This window comes from Phyllostomus hastatus, unplaced genomic scaffold (assembly GCF_019186645.2).
Source record: "Phyllostomus hastatus isolate PE091 unplaced genomic scaffold, TTU_PhHast_1.1 phas_scaffold_255, whole genome shotgun sequence".
In the NCBI taxonomy this organism is placed as follows: Eukaryota; Metazoa; Chordata; class Mammalia; order Chiroptera; family Phyllostomidae; genus Phyllostomus; species Phyllostomus hastatus.
Window position 1 is genome coordinate 810,320 of NW_025334019.1, and position 27,085 is coordinate 837,404.

General features: G+C 38.6%; 1 protein-coding gene across 1 annotated transcript in view; it reads left to right on the top strand.

The window, feature by feature from the left end:
- The window catches only part of F8 (coagulation factor VIII), a 191,239-nt gene that overhangs the window by 103,059 nt on the left and 61,095 nt on the right, over positions 1 to 27,085 (top strand). Inside the window, exon 14 of the mRNA XM_045817369.1 lies at positions 10,678 to 13,798. Within this exon, the coding sequence (XP_045673325.1) occupies positions 10,678 to 13,798 (3,121 nt within the window). The remainder of the gene's footprint in view (positions 1 to 10,677; positions 13,799 to 27,085) is intronic.

Here is a 27,085-nt window from a genome sequence, read left to right on the forward strand (position 1 = left end):
TCTGCCTCTAAATTCTAGACAATAGCCTTGCTGGGTAGAGCAATCTTGGCTGTAGGTCCCAGCTTTTCATGACTTTGAATATTTCTTGCCAATCCCTTCTAGCCTGCAAAGTTTATTTTGAGAAATCAGCTGACAGTCTTACGGGAACTCCCCTGAAAGTAACTAACTTCTTTTCTCTTGCTGCTTTTAAGATTCTCTCTTTATCTTTAACCTCTGGCATTTTAATTATGATGTGTCTTGGAATGGGCCTCTTTGCATCCATCTTGTTTGGGACTCTCTGCTTCCTGGACTTGCACGTCTATTTCCTTTACCAAATTAAGGAATTTTTCTTTCATTATATTTTCAAATAGATTTCCAATTTATTGCTCTTTCTCCTCTTCTTCAGGCACCCCTATGATGCAAAAGTTGATACAGTTGCAGTTGTCCCATAAGCTGCTTATACTATTCTAATTTTTTAATTCTTTTTTTCTTGTTTTTGTTCTGATTGGTGTTTTTTGTTTCCTTTTGTGCCATATCATTGATTTGATTCTCAGCTACATCCACTCTACTGATGTTTCCCTGTAAATTGTTCTTTATTTCCATTAGTGTATCCTTCATTTCTGCCTGGATCTTTTTTATGCTGTTGAGGTCCTCACTAAGTTCCTTGAGTATCCTTTTAACCAGTGTTTTGAACTCTACATCTGATAGATTGCTTATCTCCATTTTGTTTAGCTCCTTTTCTGGAGTTTTGATCAGTCCTTTCATTTAGGCCATCTTTCTTTGTCTTCTCATTTTGGCAGCCTCCCTGTGTTTGTTTCTAGGTTTAGGTAGAGATTCTCTTTTTCCCAAGTGTGGTAGAGTGGCCTAGTGCAGTAGGTGTCCTGTAGGGTCCAGTGGCACAGCCTCCCTTATCACCCCAGATGGGTACTCAAGGTGTGCCTTCCATGTAGGCTAAGTACACTCTACTCTTATAGTTGAGCCTTGATTGCTGTTGGCATGTCAATGGGAGGGATTTACCCAGGCCAGTCAGCTGCAAGGACTGGCTGTCACCACTGACCACCAGCCTCCACCCTTTGTGGAGGATCAGCTGTGCATGGGGCAGGGTGGTGTTGCTCTGATGTGATCTGTGGCTGTCCACTAGGTGCACTGGCTCTGCGGTTTCCAAGGTGGTGCAGGCCAAGGTTGGCCACTATCTGTGTTCTTCCTGAGGCTACCCAGCATGAGCAACAAAGCAATCTGAGATGGCTGCTACTTTCACTGGGCCCAGAGATTCCCAGGTGAAGCCAAACTTTGATTCAAACCTGGCTACTGCTAGTGCCAGGCCTGGTGCTGCTTAACAAGAGGTATGGGGACTGTAGTTCACTGAGGCAGGCTGTTGCTAGTTTGATAGGATTTAGGAAAATGTGAAGCCTAAGCCAAGACCAGCCATTCATATGGAAAAGCCACTGTTAACAGCTTGGTTGGGCCTGTAAGTTGGGTGAGGTGGAGCCTCAAGGATTCACCCAGGCAGAGCAAAACATGTGAGCCAGGTTGATGGAGTTTCAGGTATGGCGCCTGTCTGCTTGCTCTGTGGCTCTGTTGTGGGAGGACTCAGAAAAGGAAGAATGGCCTCTGCCCACCTGTTTGTCTGGGATAAAGCTGTCCTCCAGCTCTCACCCTAATGCCAGACACTTTAGTTACTCCCTGTATGCCTTTCAAGCTGCTACCAAGTGCTGGAGCTCAGACTGAGTGAGTCTGAGTAAGTCTATGTGTTGACCCTTTAAGAGAAACTGCTTGGGAATACTCTAGTTTTTTTCACTGACTAAAACCCTACTAATTTTTAGGCAGACATTATGGGGGCTTATCTTCCTGGCACTGGAACCCTGGGCTGAGGAAAACTGGCATGGGGCTGGAACTCCTCACTCCTGAGATATCCCTCCCGAATTTTTATCCACCACACGTGGATGTGGGACCAGCCCATTCTGCATCTCCACCCTTCCTACCAGCCTGGATGGATTTGGTTTCTTTAATTCTATAGATGTCACACTTCCATTCAGCTTGATTTCTGATGGTTCTGAGTGATGGTTGTTCTATAGTTTAGTTGTCATTTTGATGTGGTTGTGTGAGGAGGTGAGTTGTGTTTACCTATGCCTCCATCTTGACTGGAAGTGAAAATAGTTCATTCTTTTTATGACTATACAGATCACTTTACACTCTGCTTTACCCATTTATCTCCACACACACAAAAAAAGAAATGATAACATGAAAGAGGTGCCAGCTAATGATACAATGGTAATCGTGTTGCAATATTTAAGTGTATCAAATCAACATGTTATACAACTTAAACTTACCCAGTGGTACTTGTGCATGATATCTCAATAAAACAACTGTAGTTAGTAGGTTGGTCACCTGTTTTTGTACATAAAATTGTAACACACACACAAGAAACACAGTTAAACTTTGCATATTGACCTTGTATCTTGCAACCTTGCTAAATTTATTCATAATATCTAGCATTTGTATAGAATTCCACAAAGTTTTCTATGCATGCAATCAAACTGTCTGCAAATATTGAGTTTCAGTTTTTTCTTTCCAACCCCTATAGCTTTTATTTCCATTCTTTGTGCCTCACTTTTGAATAAAACTGGTAAGAGTAGGAAAATACGTATCACAAGTTTTGATGAGTCATATTTTTATCATTGAGTTTGAAATATCTTCTAATGTCCATTGTGATTTCTTCTTTTACCTATAGTTATTTAAGCATATTTTTACTAAATTTCTAAATATATGGGTAAGTGTTGCTGATTTCTTATTTTTACTTCACTGTGGTCACATAACATACTCCATATGATTTCAATTGTTTGAAATTTGTTGATATTTGCTATTTGCCCATTATACAATTTACTTTGGGCTAATGGCCCATTTGCAGTTAAAATGAATGTCTTCTGCAGTTGTTGGGTAGACTATTACATATTTGTCAAGTATGTCAAGTTGATTTTTCATGTTAAAATTCTTATAAGTTTACTGATATTTGTCTGGTTCTTACAGTTACTGAGAGCACTGTGTTAAGAACTCTATGTTTCTGAGTTTATTTTTCTCTTTATATCTGTTAATAACAGAGTTTCAAAATACATGATTCAAAATAAAATTAGGTGCTTACCAATTATAAGATTTTTGTGTACTCATGTTAATGATTTTATCATTGTGAAATATCCTTCTTTGTCTGAAGCAATACTTGTTGCCTTAACACCTACATGGTATGAAATTTATATGCCTCAACCACCTTTATTTTGGTTAATGTTTGTGTGGTATATATATTTCCATACTTGTGCTTTTAATCTATCTGTGCCCTTACATTTGAAGTGTATTGATGCAGACCCTGGCTCATGGGGTCTGCATCATTATGGATGAAATGAGACATTCTTGTGAACTACTGAGTCTAGTGGAGGAAAAAAGACAGCATGGCTTTTCTCTCAAGGGGAACAAAAGCCTCAGCCTCCACCACGACAGGCCTTTATTGGGTTTCTCCACCCATGACATGATGGTCCTTATTTACTATGCACAGATTTGCTTTAGGTGGTTACCTTTTACAGAAAACAAAGAAGCCAATGCTGCTAATCACATCACAGAAGAGGGATATTTGCAAATCAAAAGGCAAAAGTGGTTGAACTGGTTACACTCATCCTTGGAAGGTTTAGTGTGGTTTTTAGGAAGTTGCTTTGCAATAAATGTCCTCAATTCAGGGTGAGGGAGCTTCATCAAAAAGCAAGACTCATAACTGCCTAGGTACATTGCAGGCCTGATTCTCCACAGGAGAACCTATCCGTGGGCATGGGTTCTGTGCATCTCCCAGTGGGAGCTGGGCCCATGCCACACAGAGCAGCCTCCCACAGTGCACCTCTTAAATATTTCTTGCATTGCAAGTATGCTGATTAATCCTCTCAGATTTTGTTTATCTAAAAAATCTTTATTTCTCTTGAATTTTTGAGTGGTATTTTCACTATGTATGTATAGAATTTGGGGTGATAGGTTTGTTTTTGTTTTATTTTATTGGACTTTCCCCCAAGCACTTTAAAAATGCCATTCCAGAGTAGTCCTCAACAAGATGATGGACTTGAGATCCTAACATTCGTCTGCCTCACAAAACCATCAGGAACAACAAATGAACAACTTTATGCCAATGAAAAAGCTCTGGGACAACCCCAGGGCACATTGAAGAAGCATCAGAAACACTGTGGAGCACAATAAATGAGGATGGCTGCATAAAAAAGTATAGGAAACATTCTACCTGTTTTATTTCATCCCTAAGTCTGGAGCAGCTTGTGATGAAGAAAATATTTGCAAACCATATGTCTGATAAGGGGTTAAAATCCAAAATCTATTTTAAAAACTCATACAACTCAATAACAAAAAATTATATTCTAACAATGAACAGAGGGTCTGAATAGACACCTGCAGCCTTCACTACCTGAGGACCTCAGAGTTTTCACAAATACTGAAGCCAGCTGAGACAGAGCTGCTCAGGGCCCAAGACACTGCACTATCCCCAGAGAAGGATCTGCTTTCTCTCAGAAGGGACAAGGAACATGCTGCTCCTGTGTCCTATACTACCCCCAACCCCTCCAAGGCCTCCATAGGACTTGCCATCACCATCCTCAGGACTTCAGTTGCTGCTGTGTGTCAGTCCCCTGGGCCTAAGGCACCACAGTGCCCATTATGCTTAGGATAGATGCTGCTACTGTACCTTGACACCCAAACACCAAGCCACCATTGCATCCTGCCCACCAGGGCCTAACCCTCTTTGGCATGTCACAGAGACCTGGAACCCAGCTCCATGGATGATATGTGCATGCCTGTGGCTTAGGCACTGACACAACTGCTGAAGATACACCCATGCTCCAAGACCAGGAACCATAGTAGTCCCACACAGACCTGACCCTGACTCCACTGTACCCCAACAGTAGCACTACCACAGCAAGCACACTTCTGTCCAAGAACCTGACACCACCATCAAAGCTTGTGTGCTTACTTGCCAAACCCACCACCAAGAAGGATACCCTCAGTGAGGACTTCCCTCTGTGCACAAAAATGAGAACAAAAGGATCCTAGCAGCCTTTGCCACCTAGGAATCCAACAGTCCTCAACACCACTGCCACTGCAGACACTCACAGCCTTGACCAGCAAGGACCCTCCACAGTCTTCCCTGACATTGACCTTAGCTGACATAATTGCATGGAGTCTATGCTGCTGTGCCATCCCTGGAACTGGAACCTCACACAGCTGTCACTCTCAAAGCCACCCATAGGTGACAGTCTTTCCCCACCAAAGTCAGTCCATAAAGAGTGGAAGAGGGGATTGCTCCCTCAAATGTACAGACATCAATGTAAACCCACAAGAAACACATACACACACACACACCAAAAAAGGGGGGTGGAACATTACACTACCAAAGAAATACAATAATTTTCTAGTAACTGATTCCAAAGAAATGGAGTCCTACAGATTGCTTAGAAAGGAATTCAAAGTCATTGTTTTAAGAAAGCTCAGCAAAATACATAACACAGACAATTCAACAAAAAGTACGAAAATAATACATGACAAAATAAAAATTCCAATAGAGGTAACAGTTTAAAAAAACTGAAATCCTAGAGCTAAAGAATACGATGAATCAAATGAAAAATGCAGTAGTTTCAACAACAAACTTGATCAAGAAGAAGAAGGAACTCAAAGACAAATCTTTTGAAATTACTCAGTTTGAGGAGAAAAGAAATGAAGAAAGCCTATAGAACTTATGGGAAACCAATAAATTTACCAAAAAAAGACATACAAATGGCAAACAGGTACATAAAAAGGTTCTCAACATTACTAGTCATCAGGGAAGTGCAAATCAAACCACAGTGAGTAATCACCTCATACCTATTAGAATGGCTACCATCAAAAATACAAAAAATAGGACTTCCAGCCAATATGGAAGCATAGGTAGATACACTTTGCCTCCTTGTACAACCAAAAGAAGGACAACAACAAATTTAAAAACAAAAAATAACTAGAACTGCCAGAAATTAAATGCTATGGAAATTCGACAACCAGGGAGTTAAAGAAGAAACATTCATCTAGAATGGCAGGAGAGGCAGAGATGGGCAGCCGGGGCCAAGAGGGCCCACAGCAAGGTGACAGCTGGTAGACCAGGAGGTCCAACATTCATGTGCAGATAAGCCAGGAGGAACAACTGGGGAACAAGATAGACTGTGCAACCCAGGGACCCAGCATGGGAAAATAAAGCCTCTAAACCTATGGATATAAAAAACTTGTGGGGTTCGAGGTAGCAGGAGAAACTCCCAGCCTTATAGGAGAGTTCATTGGAGAGACCCACAGGGTCCTAGAATGTACACAAGCCCACCCACCCAAGAATTAGCACCAGAAGGGCCCAGTTGGCTTGGGGGTAGTGGGGGAAGTGACTGAAAGCCAGCTGAGAGCCCAGCAAGCAGCATTGTTCACTCTCCAACCCCTTCCCTACATGCAGTACCACAACGAAGTGACCTGGGTTTCCCTGCCTTGGTGAATACCTAAGGCTCCACCCCTTAAAATGTAAGGGGCATGAAAATATGGCCCAAATGAAAGAACAGATCAAAACACCAGAAACAGAACTAAGTGATGAAGAGATGTGCCAACCTATCAGATGCAAAAGTCAAAATACTGGTAATCAGGGTGTTCACAGATATGGTTGAGTATGGTCACAAAATACAGGAAATAGTGAAGGCTATAAAAAGTGAAATAAGTAAAATATATAGGGAACCAACAGTGAAGGGAAGGAAACAGGGACTCAAATCAATGATTTGGAGCAGAAAGAAGAAATAAACATGCAACCAGAACAGAATAAAGAAACAAGAATTCCAAAAAATGAGGAGAGGCTTAGAAACCTCCAGGACAAGTTTAAACATCCCAACATCTGAATCATAAGAGTGCCAGAAGGAGAAGAGGAAGAGCAAGAAATTGAAAACTTATTTCAATTTCATGAATAAATAATGAAGGAGAACTTCTCTAATCTGGCAAAGGAAACAGACTTCCAGGAAGTCCAGGAAGCTCAGAGAGTCCCAAAGAAGTTAGACTAAAGGAAGCACACACCAAGGCACATCATAATTTCATTACCCAAGATTAAACAGGAGAGAATCTTTAAGGAGCAAGAGGAAAGGACAGAGTTACCTACATGGAGTTCCCATAAGACTATCAGCTGATTTATCAAAAGAAACCTTGCAGGCAAGAAGGGGCTGGAAAGAAGTATTTGAAGTCATGAAAGGCAAGGACCTACATCCAAGGTGACTATCCAGCAAAGCTATCATTGAGAATGGAAGGGCAGATAAAGTGCTTCTCAGATAAGGTCAAGTTAAAGGAGTTCATTATCACCAAGCCCCTATTATATGAAATGTTAAAGGGACTTATCTAAAAAAAGAAGATAAAAAATATGAACAGTAAAATGACAATAAACTCACAACTATCAACAACTGAACTTGAAAAAACAAAGTAAACAAAAAAACAAACTAAGCAAACAACTAGAACAGGAACAGAATCACAAAAATGGAGATCACATGGAGGATTATCAGTGGGGAGGAGGAGTGGGAAGAATGGGGGAAAAGGTACAGGGAATAAGAAGCATAAATGGTAGGTACAAAATAGACGGGGGAGGTTAAGAATAGTATAGGAAATAGAGAAGCCAAAGAACTTATATGTATGATGCATGGACATGAATTAAGTGGCAGAATTCCAGTGGGAGAGGGTGTACAGGGTGGAGGGGAATAAAGGGGGGGAATGGGACAACAGTAATAGCATAATCAATAAAATATATTTTAATACAAAAAATAACACCAAGCACCAGTGAGGATGTGAATAAAAGGGAATCCCCATGCACAGATGGTAGTAATGTAAACTAGTTCAACCACTATGGAAAACAGTACAAAGTTCCCTCAAAAAATTTAAATTACAACTGCCATATGATCCAGCAATTCCACTTCAAAGGAAATGAAATCAGAATTTCAAAGAGATATCTGTGCTCCTATGTTTACTATAGCATTATTCACAATTACCAAGATATGGAAATAACCTGTGTCCATTTATGAATGAATAGATAAGGAAAATGTGATGCATAAAAAATATGAATTCATATAAACAGATAGAATGGTAGTTAGATTATGTTTTGTAACATGCTTTTTTCACTTAATAATATATGAACATCATCACTTTGGTTGTTGGAGTTCCATGCAGTTTGATTTTGTAGCACTTCTGCTTGTTTATTGTTTTTTTCCATTGGTTTTTACCTTCTCTTGGTTGTGCGAGGAAGTGAAGCATTTCTACCTATGTCTCCATCTTGGCCAGAACTCCTGTTTATGAAATTTCATTTCCCCTTTTCTCACTTAATTAATGTCTGCCTCAGGAAAAGGAAGGTATTAGTTTTGCCTAAATTTATAACAGTGAAATTTTAAGGGTCAAAAACCTTATTTAAATTACTCATCTCAGCTCCAATCCTGGCCTACTCTGACCCAACCTGGTTTTATACCATCAAAAATATGCTTTAAATACCATTAAACTGTTTTCAGTTCCCAAACTTATGAATAATTATATCCCCATTTTTAGTGAAATCACAGTAAACTACATAAATGTTCACTGTGGAACCAAATAGGATTACATTTCCTATTTTTATAACTTGTTTAACTGAAACTTCTAATTGCTTTTCCTGTTCTTGTAATATTTTTCCTTTAATTATCTTCTTTTTTTCAATAGTTTCATTATATAACATATTCTTTCTTGCTTAGATACTGACCTCCAAGACCCATGCATCCTCCTACTCCAGTGTGGGCTGGTTGTCTTTAGGTCTGAGACTAAGTTATCAACTTGGGACTTGTTCATCCTCCAGTAGAATAGGTGCCTGGTTCCTAGATCTCATGTCTTCCTATGTTTTTTTATTGTTGTTCAGTTATAGTTGTCCCAATTCCCACCCCCTTTGCTCTCCCCACCCTGCCCACTCCCCCTACCCTAACTGCCCCACCCCCTACTCCCTTAGTCATTCCCCATCCTATTGTCTATTACCATATATGTTCCTTCATGCGTGTTCCTTGCCTCCCTCCTCTTTTCCCCATTATTCCTCTCCCTCCGCCCCTGTTGTCACTGTCAGTTTGTTCCTTATTTCCATGTCTCTGGTTCTATTTTGCTCATGTTCTTTTCTTGTTGATTAGGTTCCACTTAAAGGTGAGATCATATGGTATTTATCTTTCATTGCCTAACTTATCCACTTAGCATAATGCTCTTCAGATCCATCCTTGATGTCTCAAAGGGTAGGAGCTCCTTCTTTCTTTCTGCTGTGTAGTATTCCATTGTGTAAACATACCATAGTTTTTTGATCCACTCATTTACTGATGGGCACATAGGCTGTTTGCAGCACTTGGATATTGTAAATAACACTTCTACGAATATTGGGGTGCATAGGTTCTTTTGAATTGGTATTTCAGGATTCTTAGGGTATAATCCCAGCAGTGAGATCACTGGATCAAAAGACAGTTCCATCTTTAGTTTTTTGAGGAAATCCCATACTTCTGTCCACCATGGCTGCACTAGTCTGCATTCCCACCAACAGGGCACCAGGGATCCTTTTCCCCACATCCTTGCCAGCCCTAGAAAACATTCTCTAATCACTTCTCAAGGATGGTTGCAGTAGAGGTAGATTTTCTGAATGTTTGTGTATTAGAAAATGTCTTCATTCTCATTTCTCATGTGATTGATTATCTGGCTGCACATAGAGTGTAGTGTGCATTAACTCCAAAATGTGTTTGACCATAAAAGCCTTTTCCATGGAGTTCCATAGTTTTTAAAGGGCTCTTTGGGGGAAAGCTTTCCCTTTGAGGGAAAGCTGTATTCAGTTGATTTTGTTTGCAGATATTTTGTCAGATGATGAGGCTGTTTACATACCTGATGGATATATATTTTTTGCCTATATTTATGAATCTATTTTACTACCATGAAATTCCTTCACTTGGATAATCCTGTCCACAGTAGAAATTAATATTTCTAACATTGTGGTTGGATTTGTATGTGTATTCTAAACCTAAGTCCTGCTCCATTGTGCTTACTTATTCTATAAATTAGTGATGGTGGATGCTAGGCAGTGTGATATGTGATTACAATGCATTATATGATGGGCTGGATACTATTAGCCTCATTTATAAATTAGAAAACTGCAGCTCAGAGAGCTCAATTGACTTACTTGAAGTCACACAGCTGGTAAATGGTAGAACCAGGATTTGAACCCAGGTAATATGACTCTAGAACCTGTGCCACTATGTTATATAACAATAACAGCTAGTCTATATAAACTTTCCTCATTATCATAGTCATCATCAGAGTTCTATGTGATGATTAAGACTCTCTACTATTGTATATGTTAATTATATTTCTCCATTTTTATTCCAACATCTATTCACTTTTAATCACAGCCCTTTTTTATGGTCACAAACAGATATACCACCACAGCAGCAATGCAAAAACCACTTTTGCTACCATTGCTTAACTATTGTTATATGTGTCATAGGTTTCACCCAATTACCTGTAATATAATGGTACCAGCTAGCTTTTTCTTTTCATTTATCTTGGAATAGGAAATACCCTCTAACAGAAAACTAGCTTGGGATGTGAGTTATGAGTAACCAGAGTCTTATTCTTCTTCATCTCCAGGTCTGTGGGTTCTGGGGTGCCACAACTCAGACTTTCGGAACAGAGGAATGACAGCCTTACTGAAGGTTTCTAGTTGTGAAAGAAACACCGGTGATTATTCTGAGGAAACATATGAAGACATTTTAACTTCCCCACTGAATGAAAACAATGTCATTGAACCCAGAAGCTTCTCCCAGAAATCAAGGCACCCCAGCACTAGGCAAAAGCAATTTGAATCCACTATACCTCCAGAAAATGATATGGAGAAGATGGATCCCTGGTCTGGAAAAAGACCACTGGTGCATAAAGTACAAAGTGTATCCTCTAGTGATTTGTTGATGCTCTTGGGACAGAATCCTACTCCACATGGATTATCCTTACCTGATCTCCAAGAAGCCACATATGAGGCTGATGATCATTTACCTGGAGCAATAGAAAGAAATAAAGGCCCATCTGAAGTGACAAATCTCAGACCAGAGATCCATAACAGTGGGAACAGAGTATTTACTCCTAAGCCAGACCTGCAATTAAGACTAAATGAGAATTTAAGATCAACTAGAAAAGTAGAGTTGAGTAAACTTGATTTAAAAATTGCTACTTTATTAAGCAATCTAATGACTTCACCAGCAATTCCACCAGAAGAGTTGGCAGCAGGTACTGAAAAGACAGGTTCCTCAGGACCCCCAAATATGCCAGTTCACTTTAGTAATCAATCAGGCACCACTGTATTTTACAAAAATGCATCTCACTTTATTGTGTTTGATGTGCCTTTGGGTTTGAGTAAGGGAGATAATGATTCTAAGCTGTTAGAAGCAGCTTTAATGAATAGTCAAGGAAGTTCATTGGGAGAAAATGGATTATCAATGGAGAGTGAGAGGTTATTTAAAGAGGAAAGAGTTCATGTACCTACTTCATTGACCAAAGGTAATTTTTTATTCAAATATAATGTGTCTTTAGTGAAGTCAAACAAGGCACCAGTTACCTCAACCATGAATAGAAAGACTTACATTGATGGCCCAACATTATTAATTGAGAATAGTACATCAGTCTTGCAAGATATTATATTAAAAAGTAATGCTGAGGTTCAAGAAGTAACTTCTTTGATTCATGATGAAATGTTTATTGACAAAAATACTACAGCTTTGGGGCTAAATTATTTGTCAAATAAAAGTAGCTCATCAAAAATTATGGACATGGTCCACCAAAAAAAAGAGGGTCCTGTTCCAGTAGGTGCAGAAAATCCAGATACAGCACACTTCAAGATGCTGTTCTTGCCAGATTCAGAAAATTGGGTAAAAAGAACTCATGGAAAGAACTTCCTAAGCTCTGGACCAAGGCCTGGACTAAAGCAATTGACATCTTCAGGATCAGAGAAATCTGTGAAAGATCATCAGAATTTCTTGTCAGAGAAGAATAAAGTGGTAGTGGAAGAGAATGAATTTACAAAGGATCCAGGCCTCAAAGAGATAATTTCTCCAAACAGCAAGAGCATATTTCTTAATAACTTGACTAATATTCAAGAAAATGATACACACAATCAAGAAAAAAAATCCCAGAAAGAGATAGAAAGGAAGGAAAAATTAATCCAAGAGAATTTAGCTTTGTCTCATGTATATACAGTGAATGACACTAAGAATTTCCTGAAGAACCTTTTCTTACTAAGCACTAAACAAAATGTAAGTGGTTTAGATGAGGGGACATATACTCCAGCACTTCAAGACACCAGGCCATTAAACAATTCAGCAAATAGAGCAGGGATTCACATGCCCCATTTCTCAAAAATAAGGGAGGAAGCAAATTTGGAAGGCTTGAAAAATCAAACAAAGCAAGTGGTAGAGAAGTATCCAAGCACCGCAAGGAGCGCTCCTAATCCAAGTCAGCAGAACGTTGTTGTTCAACGTGGTAAGCGGGCTTTAAAACAATTCAGACTCCCGAAAGAAGAAATCAAACTTGAAGGGGGAGTGATTTTGAATGACACCTCAACACGGTGGTCCAAAAACATGAAGTATTTGACCCAGAGCACCATCACACAGATAGAGTACAATGAGAAGGAGAAAAGGGCCATTACTCAGTCCCTCTTACCAGATCATTCTATGAGAAGTCATGGCATCATTCAAACAGAAGGATCTGCATTACCCATGGCAAAGTTATCAGAATTTCCATCAATTAGACCTACAGATCTGATCAAGATCCCATCCCAAGACAATTCTTCTCATCTTCTAGCATCAGCTTGTAGTTATGCCTTTAGAAAGAGCAGTTCTGGGGTCCAAGAAAGCAGTCGTTTCTTACAAGGAGCCAAAAGAAATCATTCTTTAGCTTTCCTAATGTTAGAAATGATTGGAAATCAAGAAAAGACTCGCTCCTCAGGGGAAAGTGGCATAATGTCACTCATATACAAGAAAATTGAGAACACTAGTCTCTTGAAACCAAGTTTATCTGAAGCATCTAAAAAAGTTGAAATACTTCCTAAAGTTCATGTTCATCAGGTAGCCCCTTTCCCTACAAAAATTAACAATAGATCTCCTGGACGCCTGGATCTAACAGAAGAGATCTTCCAACAGAAAACACAGGATGCTATTAAATTTAATGAAGTAAATAGACCTGGAAAAGTGCCCTTTCTGAAATGGGCAACCAAAAGCTCTGGAAAGACTCCCTCCAAGCTGATAGGTCTTCTTGCTTCAGATAATCAATATGCTACCCAGACACCAAGAGAAGAGTGGAAATCCCAAGAGAAGTCACACACAAACATAGTTTTTAAGACAAAAGACACCATTTCACCCCTAGACCCTTATAAAAACAATCATTCAATAGCAGCAATAAATGAAGGACAAGATAAGCCCCAAAAAGAAGCCACTTGGGCAAAGCAAGAAGGGACTGGAAAGTTGTTCTTTCAAAACACACCAGTCTTGAAACGCCATAAAAGGGAAATAACCCTTCTTTCTCTTCAGACAGAAGAAGACAAAAGTGATTATTATGATGCTTTTTCAATTGAAATGAATAGAGAAGATTTTGACATATATGGTGAGGATGAAAATCAAAACCCCCGCAGCTTTCAGAAGAGAACACGACACTATTTTATTGCTGCAGTGGAGCGACTCTGGGATTATGGAATGAGTAAATCCCCGCGTGTACTGAGAAACAGGTATGGGTACATTGATTATTCCTTTGTCCTACTCTTGTGACCTTTGACTTTACCAGGTGCTGAAACAATAGGAAAGGCACAGCCAATCTTCAGCAGTGAGAGTCCAAAGATTGCTTTACAGAAGAACCCTGAGAACTAGATGGCAAAATCTAGAAGAAGCTGCAGAGTAAAGGGAAAGTTAGAGGGTGACACCAACAATGAAAGTTAGAGGATGGTAAATCCAGATGGCATGAAACTCTTACTCTGGTGGGACGGAGGAGAAAGAGAAGGTCTTACAAAAGTATAGAAGAGTCAGAGTGAAGAAGCAGCAGTGGAGAGTGGGAAGAAAGTCAACTTTACCTATCAGCCTTAAGAGCTGCAGTAGAAGACATAGTGACATGAGAAATCCCTGAAGAGACAGGGGAAAGAATAGAAATGTGTAGTAAGAACATTGAGGATGTAGGAAACATTGTTTTCTATGGTACTAGGGGTACATAGGGCAAAGTCAGGGGAGCAGAAGAAGGTTGGGCAGGGGAGAGAAAGCAAAGAGAAATTTGGAAGATAAACATAAGGAGAGTCAATCAGTGACATGGACACTGGCCCACAGTGTCCGCAGCATTATGGATGAGATACAAGACAAATTCACACAGACTACCAAGTCCTGTGGAGGAAAAGGGTTGGCACGGCTACTCTCTCAAGGGGAGAGTGCCTTGGAGCAGCCTGGCCACTCTCTCAAGAGGAGAGAGCCCTGACCCTTGACAAGCTTTTATTGGATTTCAATTCGCACAAGAATAACAGGTAAAGCTCACTAATCATTGTCAGGCAGTAAGGATCAAACAATAGATAACATACAAAGAACTACGAGGTCTTATTCTGAGTCAGGGTCTGTTAGCTAAAGGACTACAAAACTTTGGGAAACAAACTCATTTCCTGCTCAGATCTTTATCATTTAATTGAGAGCATTCTTAGCAAAGCAGGTTTCACAGGATTTTATGTATTCTTTCTTAGGCCTGATCACCCTGGGAACCCGCCCTTTCCAGCACAGGGCTGCACCACCCTCTGTCATTGTTTCAAGCTTAAATCAGGCAGGGGAAGTAAGGCAGCCAAGAGATTAGGAGACTTCTCGCAGACAGAATGAGGACTCAGGCTATGTCAAAGCTGAGGGGTGAGGGTCCATCACCCTCTTTTGCTATAGTCCTCCAAGTCCTTCCCTGGGGGCTCCCCATGATCATGCCTGTCTTAGGTCATTCCTCCCTTGAGGAATCTTACCCATCATTGGCTAACTGATCAAGCATTGGGGGCCAGGCAGAGTGAAGTAAAAGGAGCAGAAGTGGCACCCCTTCCAGGGAGATAAGCTTTGTCTCCTTAGTGGCTTATGGTCCAAAGGTCACTCACTCAACCTTAGCCATGGGGGGGGGGTACAGCTCCTGAAACCAGGCAGGACAGTTCCCAACAAATCAGTCAACAAATATTTATTGAGCACCTTCTATTATGCCAGACAATTTTGTAGGCGTGAATGCAGCAAAGTAGGAGCTTTCATTCTATTGGGGAGAGCAAAAGACAATAAATTAGTAGAAAAATAAATAGGGGGGTCTTGATGATGCTATTCAGAAGATAGAATTGAATAATATGGTAGAGTAACATTGGGGTGTTATTTTAGCTGGAGTTAAGACCTTTGTGGAGTTAAGACCTAAATGATGATAAGAGACCAGCTGACAGAGCTCTGAGAGATGATTCCAGGCAAAGGGAACAGGAAGTATAAAGGCCCTGAAAATGGAACATATTTAGCATGTTTGAGGAATGAAAATGGACTAGCATGACTGAAGTGCAGTGAAGAACCAGTGGAGGTTGGCAGGTTGTTGGAGGTGATGTAGTAGAGATGAGCAGTGGCCAGAAAATATAGGGACCCTCTTCAGTACTCATTGCAACTTTCCAATTTTGCTTTCTGCTTAAGTACACCAATCGCTGCACAGCAACCATCCATTCTCCTGGACTTCTATCTTACATTTTCTACTGTTTCCTTAAATCTCCAGTACATTTTTCCCATCCTCAAATACCCCTTCTCACTCTTAGCTGATGCTGTGCAATGAACCTCCACAGATTTCCAATACCATATTAACATCTGTACTCATATAGTGTCTTCATGCTTATGACAATAAATGGACTGTGTTCCTAAAACCAAACTTTCCATCCTTTCCCTCTCATAAAAAAACTGTTGCTTTAGCAATTCTTTGTTTGTTTTTTACATCATTAGTTTCTCTTTCTCCACTGAGTCTCATCAGTATCAATCATACTATATTTTTTTCTCCCCTTGTCTTTTTAGAAAACATTTAAAACTAATTTTCCCTACTGGCTTCCTTTGCTTCTTTTTCTCTTATTCTTTCATTAAGCCACTCCAAAGGAGATTTTTATCTCCATTATTCCATAAAAACTATATTTTCAATGTCATTATTGATTTTGACTAATTCTCAGTCCTCATCTTAGTTGAACTATCATTAGTGTTTGATAGTCAATTACTCCACTTTTTATATATGTTCTCACTTTGTCTCTCTGACACCACTTTTATTTTTCTGCTAAACTCACAGCCAATCTTTCTCTGTCAATTTTGCTGGTTCTTCATCTCCTTAACCTTTAATTGTTAGAATTCTCTGGATCTTAGTTCTCCAAACTATCCTCTTTCTGTTTATACCCACTCTTGTGATGATCTATCTATACTTATGGTTTTAGGTATTATGTTATATGACAATTTCCTGTTGTTTATCTCCATCTTACATCTTTCTCTTTATCTTGAGATTCAAATATCAAGTTTATATCTTAATGTGCAAAATTAGGCTCTTAATTTATACCCTTTCCTAAAACCTGTTTGCCCAGGCTTCTTAAAGTCAGTCAATGACCATTCCTTCCTTTTAGCTACTCAAACTCCAGAACTTGAAGTTATTCTTAATTATTCCTTTTTTTCTCAAAACCACATCTAATCCATTGAAGAACCCTGTTGGCTGTAACTTCAAAAAAATAACCAGAATTTTATTAGGAACTAAGTACTGCATAAGATAAAAATGTGCTGAAATGGAAAGTTAGAGATTGTTGACTGGGAAAAAACAGGTAACAAAACAAGAGAAAACATAATAAATTGCCACTCTAGATTAAAAGTAATGTTTTTAATTTTAAAAAGGTATGTGTCTATATTTTCAAATTTCTTACAATGCATGTGCACTGCTTCTATGATAAAAATCTATTAAAAATAATAAAATCAACTCTATAAACACACACACACACATGAACAAACACACACAAAATCCAGCTATTTCTTTCCACCTCAGTGGTTACTATCTGATCTAAACTATAACCAACACTTATCCAAATTATTGTAATAGCCTCTTAACTGGCCTTCCATCTTCTAGCCTTGCCTTCATACAGTCTTTTTCCAATATAACAGCTAATTTTTCAAATTTTAATTGTGATTGTTGTTCTTCCCCAGTGCATTTCCATCTCACCCTGAATAAATTCCAAAGCCCTCATGATGGCCTTCAAGTTTCTATGAGATGTGACCACATGAAACCTCTTTGTCCTCATCTTCTACCAGTGTTTCTCACTCATTCTACTCCAACTACATTGACCTCATTGTTCTTCCTCAAAACAAACAAGTATGGAGCTATCTCTAAGCCTTTGTACTTTCTGTTCTCTGCTTAGAATTCCTTCCTCTCATAACCTAATGTTAGTTCTCTCACTTCCTTCAGGTTGCTGCTCAAATTTCATTTTATCAATGAGGCTTTCCCTGAACAATGTGTATACATATATCTCCCACCACTCTTTTTTCATGAACTTTCTAATACCTGAAATATTATGTTTGTTTTTTATCTTCCCCATAATAAGGTAAACTAATTAAGAGCACAAAATTTGAAGGTATTGTTCAATGATATGTCCCCATAAATTTCAACAGTGCCTGGTATGTCATAGATACACACACACACAACATATATAACATATATAACATATATATGTAATGTATATGTTAAATATATAGTTCATGTGCTATCATATGCTAGTTCATATGTTAAATGAACTAGCATATGATAGATGTGCTGAGGCAAAAGCAGATATTTCACATGTCCAAACTCCAAGGAATACCACTTAAATGAAGTTGTGTAACACAGTTTCCATAGGCAAGAATTGAGGCAGAAAGACTAGTTTCAGTCATCGAGGTAAAAGAAGACAGTTGTTTAGACCAGGATTGTGGTGGTAAAAATCAAAAGAAATGGAAGGATGTTGACCAAAATGTGAAGATAAACATATAGAGCTTGCCGTTAGATTGAGTATGGGGAGAATGTGGAGAGAGGAGTCAAAGAAGGTTATTAGTTTTTGTTTTGAACAACTAGGAGAATGATGGTGACAACTAATGAAATGTGAAAGGCTCAAGGTACAACTTATTTATTTGAGGAAACACTCAAGGGCCTGTTTTGTACATATTTAGTTTGAGGTGCCTATTAGATATCCAAAGTGGGATGATAAGTAGGAAGTTGGATATGAATCTGAAATCCAAGGAAGAGGTCTGTTTTAAAGATATAAATTTGTGAGTCATAAACATATTGACAGTATTTAAAATGATTTTGTGGGATCACCAAGGGAGTAAAAGTACATATAAACCATTCCCACTTTAACTAGGTCCCCAAAGGGCTTCATACTCAAGATAATGATGAACCAGTTAACTTGTACTTCATTGACTTACATACCAGTTTTCTGTCACCTGTGTTGTCCATGAAATATTTATTCTTGATCATAATTTAAGCCATTCTTGAGTTGGTAGTATGTGCAGACATGTGGCAAAAGAAAACATAAACTTCTCTATTTACTAGAGAAGAAACCAACATCCTAGGCTTCAACTTGTTTTCACAAATGTTTCAGATATGATGTCAAGAACACAGAGATACTGGGTACAAAACAAAATAATAAATAAGCAAGAAGCCACAGAGATGATAGGGAGCCAAAACAAACTCACAGACTTAAGATCAGAAAATCATCAGATAGTCATTAAAACACCTATGCAACATATAGAAAGAATTGGTGAGCTAGTATGTTAAGTAAAAATAAATAGTAAGAAATGCAGTATACAGAGATTTTTTAATAGAAAATACAAAACACTAACCTATTTTTAATTAAAATCTCACAAGGGCCCTGGCTGGTGTGGCTCAGTGGATTGAGTGCTAGCCTGCAAACCAAAGGGTTGCTAGTTTGATTCTGGTTGAGGCACATGCCTTGGTTGCAGGCCAGGTCCCCAGTGGAGGGCATTCGAGAGGCAGCCACACATTGATGTTTCTCTCCCTCTTTCTCCCTCCCTTCCCCTCTCTCTAAAAATAAATAAATAATTTTAAAAAATCTCAGAAGGAAAAGAAAGAGTTATTAGAGGAGAAGTAATATTTGAAGAGGTAATAGCTCTCTCAATAGGTCATTTAAATTTAATAGTAAAAGACTGGTTAATGATAAAAGGCACTATAAATCTTAAGAAGAGGACTTCCAGTCAAGATGGAGACAGGTAAATACACTGTGCCTCCTCGCACAACCAAAAGAAGGACAACAACAAAGTTAAAAACAAAAAACAACCAGAAGTGCCAGGAAATCACACTATATGAAAGTCCTACCACCAAGGAGTTAAAGAAGAAACATTCATCCAGACCTTTAGGAGGGGTGGAGATGGGCAGTCAGGTGGAAAGGACTCGCAGCAAGGCAGCAGCTGGTGGACTGGGCAAGGTGATGGTTGGTGAAGCAGGAGGTCCGACATTTGCATGCAGATTAACTGGGAGGAACAATTGGGGAGTGAGACAGACTGTGCAACCAAGGGTTCCAGCATGGGGAAATAAAGCCTCAAAACCTCTGACTGACAACATCTGTGGGGTGCAGGCAGCAGGAGAAACTCCCAGCCTCACAGGAGAGTTCACTGGAAAGATGTACAGCATCCTAGAAGGTACAAAAAAACCACTCACCCAGGAATCAGCAGCAGAAGGGCCCAGTTTGCTTGTGAGGAGTGGGGAAAGGGACTGATTGAAAGCCCACCAGAGCTGAGCAAGTGGCATTGTTCCCTCTTGGGCTCCTCCCCCACATACAGTGCAACAACACAGTGACTGGGTTGCCCCACCCATAGGTGAATACCTAAGGCTCCATAGCACTGAGACAAAAAAAACAAAATGGCCCAAATGAAAGAACAGATCAAAGCTCTAGAAAAAATACAACTAAGCAATGAAGAGATAGCCAACCTATCAGATGCACAGTTCAAAACACTGGTAATCAGGTAGCTCACAGAATTAGTTGAGTATAGTTGCAAAATAGAGGAAAAAGTGGAGACTATGAAAAATGACATAGGAAAATGTAGAGGAAACCAAGTGATGGGAAGGAGACTGGAACTCAAATCAACAGTTTGGACCAGAAGGAAGAAATAAACACTCAACCAGAATGGAATGAAGAAACTAGAATTCAAAAAAAAAATGATGAGAGACTTAGGAATCTCCAGGACAACTTTAAACATTCCAACATCCAAATCATAGGGGTGCCAGAAGGAGAAGAGGAAGAGCAAGAAACTGAAAACTTATTTGAAAACACAATGAAGAAGAACTTCCCCAATCTGGCAAAGGAAATAGACTTCCAGGAAGTCCAGGAAGCCCAGAGAGTCCCAAAGAAATTGGACCCAAGGAGGAACACACCAAGGCACATCATAATTACATTACCCAAGATTAAAGATAAAGACAGAATCTTAAAAGCAGCAAGAGAAAAGGAGAGTTGCCTACAAAGGAGTTCACATCAGACTGTCAGCTGATTTCTCAAAAGAAATCTTACAGGAAAGAAGAGGCTGGAAAGAAGTAGTCAAAGTCATGAAAGGCAAGATGTAGGCAAGGTCACCTACATCCAATATGACTCTATCCAGAAAAGCTATCATTTAGAATAAAAGAGCAGATAACGTGCTTCCCAGATAAGGTCATAGACCTTTAAGGTCAAGTTAAAGAAGTTCATCATCACCAAGCCCTTATTATACAAAATGTTAAAGGGCCATATCTAAGAAAAAGATGATACAAATATGACAGTAAAATGACAACAAACACAACTACCAACAGCTGAAACTAAAACAAGAACAAAAAACAAAAACAAACTAAGCACAGAACTAGAAGAGGAACAGAATTACAGAAATGGAGATCTCATGGAGGATTATCAGTGGGAGGGGGCAAGTGGAAGAAAGGGGAAAAAGGTACAGGGAATAAGTAGCATAAATGGTAGTTAGAAAATAGACAGGGGGAGGTTAAGAATAGTGTAAGAAATGTAGAAGCCAAAGAAGTTATATGTACAACCCATGGACATGAACTAAAGGGGGGAATGGGGGTGGGAGTGGATGTGCAGGGTGGAGGGGAATAAAGGGGAGGGGAATGGGACTTTAATATCATAATCAATAAAATATTAAAAAAAACTTCAGAAGAAAAGAAAAATGTTTTGTAGACCATTTGGGTTTTGTGTTTTGCAGTTTTAAGTTATTAGTTTTTAAAATCAGTGCTTTTCAAAGTATATTTTATTGATTAAGTTATTACAGTTGTCCCAACTTTTTCTCCCATTTATACCCCCTCCACCCTGTATCCCCCGACCCTCCAACATTCCACCCCCCTTAGTTCATGTCCATGGGTAGTACATATAAGTTCTTTGGCTTCTCTATTTCTTATACTATTCTTAATCTTTCCCTATTTTATGCCTACGAATTATGCTTCTTATTCCCCGTACTTTTCCCCCCATACTCCCCCTCCTCTTCCCCACTGATAACCCTCCATATGATTTCCATTTCTGTAATTCCATTTTTGTTCCGGTGTTTGCTTAGTTTTTGGTTTTGTTTTTAGGTTCGGTTGTTGATAGTTTTGAGTTTGTTGTCATTTCATTGTTCACAGTTCTTCCATTACTTAGATAAGTCCCTTTAAAATTTCATACAATAAGGGCTTGGTGATGATGAACTCCTTTAAATTGACCTTACCTGGGAAGCACATTATCTGCCCTTCCATTCTTAATGATAGCTTTGCTGGACAGAGTAAACTTGGATGTAGGTGCTTGCCTTTCATGACTTCAAATACTTCTTTCCAGCCTCTTCCTGCCTGTAAGGCTTCTTTTGAGAAATCACCTGATAGTATTATGGGAGCTCCTTTGTAGGTAACTTATCTCCTTTTCTCTTGCTGCTTTTAAGATTCTGTCTTTATCTTTAATCTTGGGTAATGTAATTATGATGTGCCTTGGTGTGTTCCTCCGTGAGTCCAATTTCTCTGGGACTCGCTGAGATTCCTGGACTTCCTTCACCAGATCAGAGAAAGTTTCCTTCATTATTTGTTCAAATAAGTTTTCAGTTTCTTGCTCTTCCTCTTCTCCTTCTGGCAGCCTTATCGTTCAGATGCTGGAGAGCTTAAAGTTGTCCCAGAGGTTCTTAAGCCTCTTTCACTGACCTGGATGAATGTTTCTTTAACTTCTTAGTTGTCAGAGTTCCATGCAATTTGCTATTGTGGCAGTTCTGGTTGTTGTTGTTTTTGTTTTTATGTGTGTGTATGTGTGACCAAAGATAACCAAAGATATCTGGTATTTTATTCATTAAAATTTCAGTATATTTTTTAAACTCTAAAAAGTATACTATAGCCACACTACAAAACACAAACAATAATTTCTTACTATCACCAAATATTTATTACTTAGCATTAAAAGTCCCCCGAATGTGTCATAAGTGTTTCAAGTTTATTTTAATCAAGATCTAAAATAAGGTCAATATGTTATAGTTATTTAATTTGTTGCAATGTTTCTTTTCTATTTCAGAAAGTTTAAATTTTTCATTCTAATGTTTTCCTTTACATTCACATATTTATTGAAATTATTGTTCTCTTCTTTTGCATCTGTAACTTATTGCCTCCAGGGTAAAATCAATGTTAATATTAACTACTAACCTCATTTTCTTCTTTTTCCCCACCCCTTCTCTAAATTCCTTCCATAAATTATTTTTCTTCATTTATTTTTTATTGTTGTTCAAGTACAGTTCTCTCCATTCTCACCCCACCACACCCCAGCCCCTGTCCCCCACCTCCCACACTTTCCTGCCTGCTACCCTTGAACCTACTCCCTTTGGCTGTCCATGTGTCCTTTATACATGTTCCTTGATGGCCATTCCCCTATTTTCCTCCATTATCCTTCTCCCTACACCCCACTGGTTATTGTCAGTTTGTTCTTTACTTCAGTGTCTCTGGTTATATTTTGCTTGCTTGTTTGTTTTGTTGATTAGCTACCACATATAGGTGAGATCATATGGTATTTGTCTTTCACTGCCTGTCTTATTTCACTTAGGAAATGCTCTCCAGATACATCCATGCTATCATAAAGGGTAAGAGCTCCTTCTTTCTTTCTGCTGCATAGTAGTCCATCATGTAAATGCACCACTGGTTTTTGATCCACTCATTTACTGATGGGCACTTAGGCTGTTTCCAGCACTTAGCTATTATAAATAGTGCTACTATGAACATTGGGGTGCATAGGTTCTTTTGAATTGATGTTTCAGGATTCTTAGGGTATAATCCCAGCAATGGAATTGCCAGGAAAAAAGGCAGTTCCATTTTTAGTTTTCTGAGGAAATTCCATACTGTTTTCTACAGTGGCTGCACCAGTCTGCATGCCCACCAACAGTGTACCAGGGTACCCTTTTCTCCACAACCCTACCAGCACTTGTTGTTTGTTAACTTGTTTATGATGACCATTCCCACTGGTATGAAGTGGTATCTCATCATAGTTTTAATTTGCATCTCTCTGACAGCTAGTGATGCTGAGCATCCTTTCATATGTCTCTGAGCCCTCTGTATGTCATCCTTGGAGAAGTGTCTGTTGAGGTCCTTTGCCCATTTCCTGATTGGGTTGTTTGTCTACCTGGAGTCATGTAAGTTGTTTGTAAATTGTAGAGATCAAACCCTTGTCCAAGTTCTTATTTGCAAATATGTTTTCCCATATGGTTGGTTCTCTTTTCATTTTAATGCTGTTTTTTTTTTACCCATGCAGCTTTTTATTTTGAAGAGATCCCATTTGTTTATTCTTTCCTTTACATCCCTTACCCTAGGGGACATATTAGTGAAAATATTGTTGCATGGGATATCTGAGATTTTCCTGCCTATATTCTCCTCTAGCACTTTTGTGGTGTCACAACTTATATTTAACTCTTTTATCTACCTTGAGTTTATTTTTGTGTATGGTGCAAGTTGGTGATAGAGTTTCATTTTTTTGCATGTAGCTGTCCAGATTTCCCAACACCATTTGTTGAAGAGGCTATTTTTACTCTGTTTTATGCTTCTGCCCCCTTTGTTGAATATTAATTGACCATAAAGACTTGGGCTTATTTCTGGGCTCTCTATTCTGTTTCATTGGTCTATGTGTCTGTCCTTATGCCAGTACCATGCTGTTTTTTATTACAGTGGCCCTGTAATATAGTTTGATATCAGGTATTGTGACCCCTCCTACTTTGTTCTTTCTCAAAATTGCTGCAGCTATTTGGAGTCATTTACAGTTATATATACATTTTTGGAGTGTTTGTTCTATATCTGTGAAATATGTCATTCATGTTTTAATAGGGATTGTGTTGAATCTATCAATTGCTTTGAGTAATATGGACAGTTTGATGACATTAATTCTTCCAATCCATGAGCACAGTATATACTTCCATTTATTTGTATCTTCCTTAATCTCTTTCTTCAGTGTTGTGTATTTTTCTAAGTACAGATATTTTACCCCCTTGGTATGGTTTATTCCTAGGTACTTTATTTCTTTTTGTTGCTATAGCAAATGGTATTTTTTCCTGATATCTGATTCTTATATTTTATTGTTTGTGTACAAAAATGCCTTTGATTTCTGAATATTGACTTTGAAACCTGCGGTTCTGCCAGATTCACTTATTAGGTCAAGTAGTTTTTTGGTGGAATCTATAGCGTTTTCTATATACACTATCATGTCATCTGCAAACAGTGACAGATTTTCTTCCTCCTTTCCCATTTGGATGCCTTTTATTTCTTCTGCTTTCCTTTTTTAAATTTTTTATTTTTTTAAATTTAACTGTTGTTCAAGTAGTTTTCTGCCCTTTACCCCCATTCCAGCCCCTCCCCCATTCTTCTTCTTTCTGATTGCTGTGGCTAGAACTTCCAATACTATGCTGAAGAGATGTGGTGAAAGCAGACATCCTTGTCTTGTTCCTGATCTTAGTGGGAAAGCTTTTAGTTTTTGTCCATTGAGTTTGATGTTGGCTGTAGATTTCTCATATATGGCCTTTATTATATTGAGGAATGCTCCCTCTACACCCACTTTGCTGAGAGTTTTTATCATAAATGGATGCTGTGCCTTATTAAATACTTTTTCTGCATCTATTGATATGATCATATAATTTTTGTCTTTCCTTTTGTTTATGTAATGTATTACATTTATTAATTTCTGAATGTTGTACCATCCTTGCATCCCTGGGATGAATCCCACTTGATCATGGTGTATGATCTTTTTAATGTATTGTTGGATACAGTTTGCCAATATTTTGTTGAGGATTTTAGCATCTATGTTCATCAGCAATACTGGCCTGTAGTTTTCTTTCTTTGTTGTGTCTTTAACTGGTTTGGGAATTAGGATAATGCTGGCTTTGTAAAAAGAGTGTGGGAGTCTTCCCTCTTCTTGGATTTTTTGGAATAGTCTGAGAAGGAATGGGGTTACCTCTTCCTTTAAAGTTTTGTAAAATTGTCCTGTGAAACCATCTGATCCAGGGCTTTTGTGTAATGGGAGTTTTTTTTTATGACTGCTTTGATTTCATCAGCTGTTATCAGTCTGTTTAGGCTTTCTGCTTCATCTTCATTCAGTTTTGGGAGATTATATTTTTCTAAAAATTTGTCCATTTTACCCTGGTTTTCAAATTTCTTGTCATATAGTTGTTCGTAGTAATTTCTTACAATTCATTGTATTTCCATGGTCTCAGTTGTAATCTCTCCTCTTTCATTTCTGATTTTGTTTATTTGGGTCCTCTCTCTTTTTCTTGATGAATCTACTTAAAGGCTTGTCAATTTTGCTTTTACTTCAAAGAACCAGTTCCTGGATTTATTGATCCTGTGGATTGTTCTTTTAGTCTCTGGGTCATTTAATTTTGCTCTGATCTTGGTTATTTCCTTCCTTCTAGTTGCTCTGGGCTTTGTTTGTTGTTCTTACAATTCTTGTAGATGTAGGGTTAGGTTGTTTATTTGAGATGTTTCTATCTTTTTTAGGTAGGCCAGTATCATTGTGAACTTCCCTCTCAGGACTGCCTTTGCTGTGTCCCATAAGTTTTGGACTGTTTTGTTTTCATTTTCACTTGTTTCCAGAACTTTGTTTATTTCTTCCTTGCTCTCATTATTAATCCATTCATTGTTTAATAGAATGCTATTCAATCTCCATGAATTTGAGTGCTTTTGAGTTTTTCCCTTGTGGTTTGGTTCTGGCTTCTGGCCTCTGTGGTCTAAGAAAATGCTTGGTGTGATTTCAAGTTCCTTGAATTTGTTGAGGCTTGTTTTGTGGCTTATCATGTGGCTTATCTTTGAAAATGTTCCATGTACATTTGAAAAGAATGTGTATTTGCTTCTTTGAGATGAAAGGTTCCATATATCTTTTTTAAGTGCATTTGATCTGGGGCATTTTTCAATGCCGAAATATCCTTGATATTTTCTTTGGAAGATCTATCCATTTTTGACAGTAGGGTGTTAAAATCCCCCCATATGAGTGTGTTGCTATCTATATCTTTCTCAAAGTCCTCCAAGATTTTCCTTATTTATTTGGTGCTCCTATGTCGGGTACATATATGCTTACAATGTTTATGTCTTCTTGATCGATTCTTCACTTGAGTATTATGAAGTGTCCTACAGTGTCCCTTTTCATGGCTTTTGTTTTGAAGTCTATTTTGTCTGATATACATATTGCTACATCAGCTTTCTTGTCCTATCCATTTGCTGGGAATATTTTTTTTCAAATCCTTCACGTACAGTCTGTGTAGGTCTCTTGTTCTTAGGTGGGTCTCTTGTAGGCAGCATATGTGCAGGTCATGTTTTCTTATCCATTCATCTCCCCTATGTCACTGATTGAAGCATTTAATCCATTAACATTTAAGGTTATTATTGATAGGTACTTAATCATTTTTCCCCCTTTGTACCTGTGTTCCTCTCTCTTTCATTCATTTCCTTCCTCTTCTTATAGCAGTCCCTTTAACATATCTTCCAGTGCTGGTTTAGTGGAGGTGTATTCTTTCAGCCTCCTTTTGTCTGGGAAACTCCT